This window comes from Macrobrachium nipponense, chromosome 1, assembly GCF_015104395.2.
Source record: "Macrobrachium nipponense isolate FS-2020 chromosome 1, ASM1510439v2, whole genome shotgun sequence".
Lineage (NCBI taxonomy): Eukaryota > Metazoa > Arthropoda > Malacostraca > Decapoda > Palaemonidae > Macrobrachium > Macrobrachium nipponense.
The window spans coordinates 146,791,808-146,803,555 of record NC_087200.1 but is presented as its reverse complement, the minus strand read 5'-3'; the positions used below and the strand labels follow the sequence as shown (position 1 = coordinate 146,803,555).

The 11,748-nt window shown below is 31.6% G+C and overlaps 1 protein-coding gene across 1 annotated transcript in view; it reads left to right on the top strand.

The window, feature by feature from the left end:
* LOC135219729 (cryptochrome-1-like) overlaps positions 1-11,229 on the top strand; it is a 163,722-nt gene extending 152,493 nt beyond the window's left edge. Inside the window, exons 9-10 of the mRNA XM_064256737.1 lie at positions 9,162-9,364; positions 10,164-11,229. Of these exons, the coding sequence (XP_064112807.1) occupies positions 9,162-9,364; positions 10,164-10,297 (337 nt within the window). The 3' untranslated portion in view covers positions 10,298-11,229. The remainder of the gene's footprint in view (positions 1-9,161; positions 9,365-10,163) is intronic.
* The last annotated feature ends 519 nt before the right edge of the window (positions 11,230-11,748 follow it).

Genomic DNA, 11,748 nt, shown 5'->3' with positions numbered 1-11,748 from the left:
GCCAATCATGTTTTAGCTGTATTCTTTTTTAATACATTACGTAGCTTTTTAATTACATGAAGAATAGAATGAATTCCCACTCATTACTTTGAGTGCAAGATTGTTGGTTCAGAGATTTTTCTGCTACAAATAATTTTTTTTCTTCAGAAGATATTTAATAACGCTGTGTTGACATACATTCAAAACAAATTAATCTCTTTAATCTCTGAGGGAATATTAATCCATTTCTGTTAACTTCATGGGCACAACCATTATAGTCCATGTGGCTGACAAATTTTTTTCCTTCCAAAGATGTATTTATTATCTTTATGCACTGCAAATTTTTTCAAACATTATAATATCACCCCCACACACACACACTCACAGTGTGTATATGTACTAATACCTATTGGTTAAAGATACTCAAATTAGTAACATGTTCTCCTGAGAGAGGTAGAGATTATTTAGGACTCGGAGGCTTGGGAGATGTACAATTATTTTATTATCCTGGGATGTTTTGTTAATCTTGGGATTTTCAAAGGCCAGTTCTTGGGATTTCATAAGTAAAATAATCTGAGCAGCACCACACACACCCAAATGATTCAGGTCAGCCATTAGCCTGCAAGCTATCAACCTTATGAAATGACACTACTCTCCACAAAATATATTTGGTTTTTAGAATTTTGAATGAAGGATTGTGTACCTGCATATATATATATATATATATATATATATATATATATATATATATATATATATATATATATATATATATATGTATATATATATATATATATATATATATATATGATATATATATATATATATATATATATATATATATATATATATATATATATATATATATATATATATATATATATATATATATATATATATATATATATATATATATATATATATATATATATATATATATATATATATATATATATATATATATATATATATATATAATCTGCATTATCCTTTTAACGCCGAAGGGGTATAATAAAAATCTTCTCCCGTATGCCGAGGGGGTCTCGGAGTGAGCGCCGAAGCGGAAAAAATATTTTTTTCAAAAAATCACAGCGCGCTTAGTTTTCAAAATTAAGAGTTCATTTTTGGCTCCTTTTTTTTCATTGCCTGAAGTTTAGTATGCAACCATCAGAAATGAAAAAAATATCATCATATATAAATAATGCGATATATGATAGCGCAAAAACAAAATTTCATATATAATTGTATTCAAATCGTGCTGTGAGCAAAACGGTTAAAGCTAACGAGTTAATTTTTTTTCATTGTATTGTACACTAAATTGAGATCATTTTGGTATATAACACATTATAAAACGATCAAAGCAACACAGAGAAAATATTATCACAAAATGAGGCATGAATTCGTAACGCTCGGACGTAAAAAAATGTTTTTTTTTTTCAAAAATTCACCATAAATCTAAATATTGTTCTAGAGACTTCCAATTTGTTTCAAAATGAAGATAAATGATTGAATATTATTATACTGTAAGAGTTTTAGCTTACAATGCCAGTTTTCAACCATTTTGGACGAGTTAAAGTTGACCGAATGTAGAATTTTAAAATTTTTTATTTTATATGCAAATATTTCGAAAATTAGAAAAGCTACAACCTTCAATTATTTTTTGTTGTATTCTACATAAAATTGCACACATTTTCATTTATAAAACACTATGAATCGCCTAATATGAAACGGAGAAAATATTACGAGAATGCATTTCGGAGATTTGCGGCGGGGAATCTGCGTGCGGAGGGAAGGAAAGTTTTTTTTTTTAAATTCACCATAAATCTAAATATTGTGCTAGAGACTGTAAGTGTTTTAGCTTACAATTGCCTTTTTCGACCATTTCGGTAGTCAAAGTTGACCGAACGTGTGTTTTTTTCTATTTATCGTGATTTATATGCAAATATTTCGAAAATGAGAAAAGCTACAACCTTCAGTTATTTTGTTGTATTTTTCATGAAATTGCGCACATTTTCATATATAAAACTTTATGTAATGGCTAATTGAAAATGGTGCAAACATTACAACAATCGGCCGAAAAAATTTCTGATTTTTTTCTGAAGAGTTACCGCACGGACGTAAGGAAATTTTTTTTTTTTTTTTTTTTTTTCATAAATTCCCCATAAATCAAAATATTGTTCTAGAGACTTCCAATTTGTTGCAAAATGAAGGTAAATGATTGAATATTACTAGAATATAAGAATTTAGCTTACAATTGCGTTTTTTGACCATTTCAGTAGAGTCAAAGTTGACTGAAGGTTGAAATTTTGGCACTTATTGTTATTTATATGAAAATATTTCAAAACTGATAAAAGCTGTAACCATGGGTTGTTTTTAGTTGTATTGTGCATGAAATTGCCCACATATCCATATATAAAACTTTATGTAACGGCTAATTTAAAATGGTGCAAACATTACGACAATCGCACAAAAAAATTTATCGGAAGAGTTACAGCGCGGATGTAAGGAAAAAGTTTTTTTTCATAAATTCACAATAAATCAAAATATTGTGCTAGAGACTTCCAATTTATTGCAAAATAAAGGTAAATGACTGAATATTACTAGAATGTAAGAGTTTTAACTTACAATTGCATTTTTTGACCATTTCGGTAGAGTCAAAGTTGACCGAAGGTTGAAATTTTGGCACTTGTCGTTATTTATATGAAAATATTTCAAAACTGATAAAAGCTACAATCATGAGTATTTTATTGTTGTATTCTACATAAAAATTGCGCACATTTTCATATATAATACTCCATGTAACGGCTAATTTAAAATGGTGTAAAAATTATGTTAAAGTGACGAAATAATTTCTGAGATGTGTCACTGATACTTTTTAATGCGATAAGAAAGAAATTTGCGCCTGTGTAACGATTGTAAACAAAACGCCTTGATCCATGAGCTCCCAGCATCCCCCAAGGCGCGTGATTCAAAAGTTTTTGCCTGGTAGGCCTATAAGTATTTTTCCGCGAATTTTTAAAAAAACTTTTTTTTATCGACGTACCATACGTCCAATCGGCACCCGACAGACAATTTATGTCGACGTTTAATATGTCCAATTGGCGTTAAAGGGTTAAGCTACAAATGTCCTTTAATATTCAATTCCCTCTACCTAGGAATTAGTATATTTTCAAATAAGTTAACTGAAGGGGAATTTTTTTGTTGATAATCATTTCGTCCTCTCGTGGATTCAAACCAGCGTACAGAGGAGAAATCAGAGCTTCAGTGACATTACCGACACTTCTTTGTAGAGTCAGTAATGTCATTGAAGTCCTGATTTCTCCTTTGTACGCTGGTTCGAATCCACAAGAGGACAAAATGATTATCAACTCAAAAATTCACATTTGTAGCCTAATACATGTATGTGAATCATGGTGATGTGATAAAAATTCATATAATGTATAATAAATATATATATATAATATATATATATATATACATAATATATATATATATATATATATATATATATATATATACAAATATATAATAGATATAGATAATATATATAGATAGATAGATAGATAGATAGATAGATTAGATAGATAGATAGATATATGCACACACACAGTGCTCCACCACTTTTTAGCGGGGATAGTTCCCAGAACCCTCAGCAAAAATGCAAAATCCCCTCTAAAAATGCTTATAACTGCCAAATACCCTGCACCCCTTAAGCAAAAATGCTTTTAACTGCCTATTTTAACTGTTCACTGCATGATTTAAGTGTAAAAAAAATACCTCAAATTATTATGCTAAAACAATTTCATATTTTCAAACCAAAATACACCCCAAACCTGCACCCCAAAACACCCAAAAGTCAGATTACCCTCCTTCAACTGTTACTGTTTAAGTATATATACTACTACAAAAATGCCTATAACAATGATTTAATCATTTTCAAATAGTAGTAATATTAATGTAAACGCAGCAAAATGTAATAAAAATTTGAATACAAATCAAATAAAAGCTGACTGGGAAATTAAATTTAAATAATTAGCAAATATTCGATACTGTACAATATGCTCTGTCATCCAAAAACACTAATATGAAAGAGAGAGAGAGAGAGAGATCGTAAAATTGTTAATTTTATTCTAGGGGCTCAGAATTTTTATTAAACATTTATTTTATAGATATTTTGCTTTGTTGACATTGATGCTATTTGAAAATTAGTAAATATTTTTTTATAAAAATGTATTTAGTAATGAAAATAAAATGAAATACAGCAAGTAGTGAATATTGCTCAATGAAAATATTCTCAAAGTGGTGAAAGTTCCCTTGTAATACTGAAAGATATAATCCACAAAAATCATCTGTGATAAAGTGGTGTGCGAAAATGGGTCCACTGTGTGTACAGGCAGTCCCTGGTTATCGGCGTGGGTTCCGTTCTTGGAGGGTTGCTGATAACCAAAAACCACCAATAACCGGCAAATGGCACCTCTGTTAAGTATATCATGGCACCATAAATTGCCAATTGGAGGCTGCTAGACAAGTGCCATAAAACCGGATTGCCATTAACATAGCGCGCGCGCGCACACACACACACACACACACACACACACACACACACACACACACACACACACACACACACACATATATATACTATATTTTATATATACAAAGGCTAACAGCAGGGTCTGCAAAACACATGATCTAAAAGGCAATAAAATAGTTTATTTACATGAAACATTTTACACATTTGCTCTGTGCATCTTCAGTCTCTGCAAATATACCAAAATAATTGAAATTTACCGAAATTATTTTCAAAATAATGTTAAGAAAGAAAAAAATATTCTTTACAAACATTAATATAACTTAAAAAGTTTACAGTAAAAAAGACCCAGTGCTCAAAAAGCATTGTAAAGAGAAGGAGAAGAACAAATGGCCAAGACTTGACGCCAACCTACAACTTTAGTTATGCTAGATAAAGAGGAGAAGCAGAACATAGAGTTCAAAGAGGGAACAAGCTGTTTGACACATAAGGACTCAAGGGTAGTTAGGTAATCACTATGGCTTATTCCACAATAATAGAGAAATGCACTGTATTCACTTTGATTTTACATATGGAGGCATGGTTCTTTATATTAGAAAATTCTGGCTTACTCCGTTTCTGACCTGTTATAAAACGGTATCCCATATGGCTACTATATCTCAACTGCAGTAACCTATGGCAAGATCCAACATAAATACCGAGACATTCCGGGCACTTGAATTTATAAATAATGGTAGGTCCTATGAAAGTCTGCAGTTTGTCCTTGTAGTTGAAGAATATGCCAATCTTGAGTGGATTGATTGGAATTAATTGAATCTTGCAGCATACAAATTCTTGTTCAATTATTTGTTTAAGTTTCGTTGAAAACTTGTCTGAAATAAACAGAATTGTGGGAAATATATATTTTGTTGGGACACTATAAGAGGGTGTCAGATTAGAGGAGTGTGATGACAGCAGCCTGTTAATTACTTTAAAAACCAAATTTTCAGGATATGAGTTCTGTTAGAAAAATTTGCTAAAAACAAAATCTCATTATGAAAAAGAGACCACCTCGAAGTATACCGAAAAGCCTTATAAACCAAAGTGTGTTTGGAATTCAGTTTAAAATTCTTATTAGCATAAACTATAGTTGTTAGAAAGTTCAATGTATGTTTTATTCCGATACACAGTTGTAGTAAATTCACTATTGTCTTATGCTTACATTGATATCTAGAAAAGGTGAACAAATTTTTTCTCTTTTTCCATGGTAAACTTTATATTTTGGTGTTGATTATTAATATGGTCCAGAAACTGGACCATATCAATGTAAGCAGAGACAGCGGTGAATTTACTGCATCTGTGTATTGGAATAAAACATATAGTGGACTTTTTAACAACTTCATAGTTCACTCTTTTCTTAAACTCCATATGCACTTGGGTTTATAAGGCTTTTCGATTTTCTTTGAGTTGGTCTCTTTTTCACAAGGAGATTTTGTTTTTAGTAAATTTTTCTAACAGAACTCATATCCAGAAAATGTAGTTTTTAAAGTAATTAACAGGCTGTTGTCACAATGCTTCTCTAATCCGACACCTTCTTATAATGTCCCAAAGTAAAATATATTTCCCACAATCCTGTTTATTTCAGACAACAAGTTTTCAACCAAACTTAAAGAAATAATTGAACAAGAATTTGGATGCCTTAAGATTAAATTAATTCCAATCAATTAACTCAAGATTGGTGTATTCTTCAACTACAAGGACAAACTGCAGACCTTCATGAGATCTAACATGGATAAAAAGCATTTTCTATTATGTACTGGTGGAACAAGCCATAGTGATTACTGAACTACCCTCAAGTCTTTATATGTCAAAGTTTGTTCCGTCTTTGAACTTTTAACATTCCGCTTCTCTTTATATAGCATAACAGAAAACGTAGGTCGGCATCAAGTATTGGTCATTTGTGTTGCTGTAAACTTTTTTAGTTATATTAATTTTTTTAAATAATATTTTTTTCTCAACTGTTTTTAAAAAGATTCTGTAAATTTGCAGAGTGAAGATGCACAGAGCAAATTTGCAAAATGTTTCATGTAAATGATGTTTTGTGGACCCTGCTTAAGCCACACACACACACACACACACACTCACTCACTCACCCTGATTCACAGATTTCTCTATGGAACATACACACAGATTATTTGCAGTGCTTTTTATTGAAAAATATTCACAAATTACTGTATTTTCAAAATGAAATTTTTGTGTTAAAACTATTAAAATACTCCAGTATAAGCACTTTTAGATTTTTTTTTTTTTTGTGTTTGAACTATCAAAATGGGTAGTTCTAAGTATTTTTAGAAGAGGGTTTTAAGTACGTATTCACGGATTTGAGCCATTCGGGCAGATTGTGGCACACATCCCCTGCGAATCCTGGGGTCCACTGTATATATAAATATATATATTTTATATATAAATATGATAATTTATTGGCAAACATCATTTGATTGCAAGTCAGAGCAATCAACATGAGATCAGAGAAATTTATATTATCAGCACATTTGAATCTCTGAAACAATGCACAACAAAGACCCACATTATTTTGTCTAAACTACTTGTCAGTGATTAGAGAGCATTTGATAACGAAGTACTGTAATGTACATAATCTTCTGTAAGAATGATGCTTGTTATCTTAGTAGTATGTTTTTTAATTGTTTTTTTTTATTGTAAAAAATCCTTACTAATTGCTAATCATGTATTTTGTGACTGACATATGAGTGTTGCACAGAAATGTTCATTTATTATTTATGTTGCCTAGGTTTTGCTATTGCTCCCTTTCTTCAGAAGTTAGGATTATGTGCTGCATATTTGTTAAAAAGCAGTTTTCCATCAAAACCCTGTTAATTGTATATAGCTATATTTGTATATTACATGTTACCAAATTCATAGTCATTCGTGTGTAAGGCAAAAGATAGTCTCAAGTACTTTCTATTTGGATCCTCTGATTTGTTAAAATGATCTTCCTCACTTTTCGTGTACCCTAACTGATGCCAGCTGCTTTGTTCACTGTTCTCCTACTTCTTTTCTTCTCAAAGGATTACCATCTCAGTGCTTATTACTCATTCATTTCCCGTGTTTCTCTTCTATCATTATTAATAATTACTTAGGCCTTTTCACTGAAGTGCCCTTAGTAAGTGATGAGTGAATTTTTATTTACTGTAAAAGGTATTGATAAGTTATTGATGTTGTCTTTAGGATTATTGTGAGTAATTTACTTTTGATCATCCATGGAATTTAGCCTTTTTGCAGTGTTTGTTTCATTTCAGTCCATGATTTCTTCATTTTGTACGTTTTCACATTTTTTCATCTTCAGTACTCTTAGTCACCTCTCATCTGTGCTAACAACTTTCACATTTTACTTGTACTATAGTGTAGAGTAAGTGGATTGTGTTCTAATTTACTTTCATATATGAGGAGACCTTGGTCATTTTTAGGCGTTTTTAATGCTTGGCTTTGTATTTACCTTACTATTATTTCTTAAGTTTCTAGGCTTGACTTCCCTGTGTTGGCCTCCTTTTTGTTTTATCTCTTTACATGAAAAGTGGAGAAGTCGCTTGAGACATATTAGAGAATCTAGATGGTGGATGCCTAGTGAAACTCCCTTATGTATTACATACAAAAGACTGAACATGGTAGTATTGGGACACAAATATAGCCATTTAGATTAATGGTTTTGTATGAAAGAACTTGCCCTGTGTTACAAACATGGTTTTTCACTTGGCATGTATTGTTCCAGAATTATTTTTAGGTATGCATGTATGAATATTTACTTATTTTCAAAGTGGTACTTTCTGAAAGACTTCAAATATTTGAAGCTTTGAGACTAATTTTATATGTTGAATAATCAGAAATATTCAATTTTTTACCAGTGTACTTATCTAAATCCGTGAGTAATTGGCAGAACATTAGCTGTATACATGTTTAATTGTATACATGCTCACATGTGTTTGTATGGAGAATGTTCTGTAAATCATGCTAGCAGAAGAAAGAAAGAACCTAGAAACCCTCTGTCAGTCATGTGGCACTCGCTAACTTCGTCAAGGACTGTAACATCTGTCACATAAGATAAGAAGGTGAAAACATTCAACTTTTAAAGAACTTTGGGTAAGTCATCCACCTTACGGTGAAAGTGGGTGAGTAATCCAGCCTTCTGATGAACTGTGTTCCAACATTTGATAAACCGAGTTAGTGTATCAGTCTTTGAAGAGATTGAATGAATGATCCTCCTGTGAATGGACAGCTCAACTACTGGACTGTTCCAGCTTTGAAAAATAAAAAAAATGATTGATCAGCTAATGTATGCGATGTATAGTGTTGAATATACAGTACTAGGAAAAGTTTAATACTCTATGGAACTTTTGATAGTGAAGGTTTACAGAAAAAAATTAGTTTTTTTTTTTTTGCTGACTTGTTCATAGTCACTGCATTTTTCTTTGTAATATCAGTCTTACCAATTTTTTCAGTTACCAAAAACTGTGGAAATGTCTGTATACTATAATTTACTGTAAACAAAAAAGGAAAAGTTAAAACTGCAATGTTTCAATATTAAATTTAATAGTATTAGCTGTTACAATTTATACACATAATTCCTTTTTAAATAATACATTATTGTACTCCTCAGAACGTACCTGCCAGTACTTAAGAACTTTCCAACCAAATATATCCATGAGCCTTGGACTGCTCCAGAGACGGTTCAGAGAGCCTCCAAATGTATCATTGGAAAGGATTACCCAATGCCAATGGTAGACCATATGAAGCAGAGTCAGCACAACATTGAAAGGATGAAACAAGTCTATCAACAACTAGCACACTACAGAGGAACAAGTAAGCATTTCTTATCTTTAATGTAATTTGACATGTACATGATTTGGCAGTGAGGCTGTGATTGTCTAAAATATTTATCATTAATAGCTGAGTTTCTTAAAAACTGATTATCTTACAAGGTAGCTGTCATTTTGGTGCAGTACACTTTTGAAGTTATAAATGCCAATGGGGTCCAGCCTTACAGAGTTCATCAGTAGGCCATAATCACTTGCTTATAATTGTGCATGGTAATTAACATAAAATGTTGGAGTGTTAACCTGCAACACTGTTTTGGATGTAATCTATAGTAAACGTTTAATATTAGACCTCCCTATGATGAAGTTAAATGAGCAATACCAAAGACCAATTTGGTAACTAGTAGGAGAGGGAGTGATAGGATGTATAAAAAAATTTGAACCTTGCTGTAATAATTACTTAGATATAGGAAACTGCAAATATAAATGTTTACTAATGTGTTTTTAGAAATTTTTGACACGGAAAGTTTAGAGTCATTGGTAATACCAAACATACTACTTATCATAAACAGGAAGCAGGAGCTTAATTCTCTGTTTCATGACTCTTACCTTCTCCTTTAGGGGGTAGAGTATCTAACCGTTGTTTCATAGTGCCACGGCAAGATTTTCCTACTGTTACACCACTAAAACCCTCTTCTTGTCAGTTTCCTTTCCAACACTGAATGACCTCATAGGTCCCAGGGCTTGGCCTAAATTTTATTTTACGTATTCAGGCATACGATAGGGTAGCAACCGCGAGATTAATAAATTTGCCAAATACATTTATCAAGATTTTTTTTTTTCAGTTCCTCCAACAATCAAGTCACCCAAAATTGACCAGTATCCTCCACCACCCGATTTTGAGAAACGACGGAACAATAGAAACGCTGGTAAAAATGATATAAGAGATTCTAACTACAGAGTGCAAGTGCAAGCCTGACCTACGCTAGCAGCAGATGAACATGAATGTTAAAGACCCAGGAACAAATTCAGCAAGGTCTAAATACTAATGTTTTCTGCAAAGAAAGAACGAGACAGTAACAACATGGTACTCTTCATTCAGACTTGTGAGATGTTTAAGTTTTCAAGTGTATCTTTCATGAATGGAGGTATTTATCATATGAAAAGAAAAATACTATTTGCCTTGTTTACAGTAGACTTATGATTATTCAGTTACATTTTGTGTAATAAAGCCATGGCAAATTGTGTATGATTTGGTGGACTACTAGAATAAAAACATTCTGACTCATAAGTGATAGATGAAAGCATGGGAAATGCGGTATCATGTACTGTTTGGTGGTGGTTATGGTTTGTAAATATACACAAGGAAAAGGGATGAGTATTTCTGTCCATGTAATTAAAATTGCCACAGTGGAATCGTGTGGTTTTCATTTCTTTGTGCTTTTGGGAAAATTCCATGTTTTATTTTTTAAACCACATGAAAAAAAGCACAGAACACTTACACAATGCTCTTTAAAGATCCTGTATTGCATCATTTCATCATTCATTAATTTTGGTTTAGCTCATTTATATTTAAATGGCATTCCAGCTTTTGATATTATTATAAAATAATATTCTCAACTTGAACACTAACTCATATTACAATGGCAATTGTCCATCATGGGAAAGTGAAGACTTTATTAAAGTACATTTAGACTATTATTGAGATACACTTCCATGCACTCTATGAAACTGTGCACTTTTCTTTTGTGAAACCTTACATTCTCTGATATAATTTAGCACTATATAATAGTTAATCACTTCCAGCCCATTGATTTCATCATGCCACATCAGGGTGATTAGTGATGTTAATTTCTGATGTATTGCAGAAAAACCCAAATATCTACTGATACTAAAGTGTACAAACTGTAATATTTTATCTTTTAGTATTGTACATCCTTAAAAATATTAATGAAAAATGTATGAATCTTTGGTGTATATGTATACATGAAAATAAGGAATGCTATGAGTTGCAAATATGAATGATGAGAGTGCATGATTTATTATGTATTGTACAGAGTAACTTAATTTGCTCTTTTATATTCCTTAACATTAAATGTGAGACTATTTTCCCTCTACACGGTGTAGATCATGTAAATGATACTGACCATAGTCATTTGGGCTTGTATTAACCAGTATGAAGTGAAATTCACCAAGTCAGTAGAGGAAAGCTTTTTAATTATGGAATATAGCATCTGTTGTGCATAATTTAAGCTTCTGAATGAAAATGAAGTTTTGATAAAGTTTCTACAATGTACTGAATTTCATCGCCAGTGAAGTGTAGCTTGTTTCTTCTAGTGACTTGTCTTTTTCATACTGTTTAGAACTTGTCATCAACTTGGAATAAGTATATAACAGAAGGAAATTTTCATTGAGGTGGTTAGGTTTGAA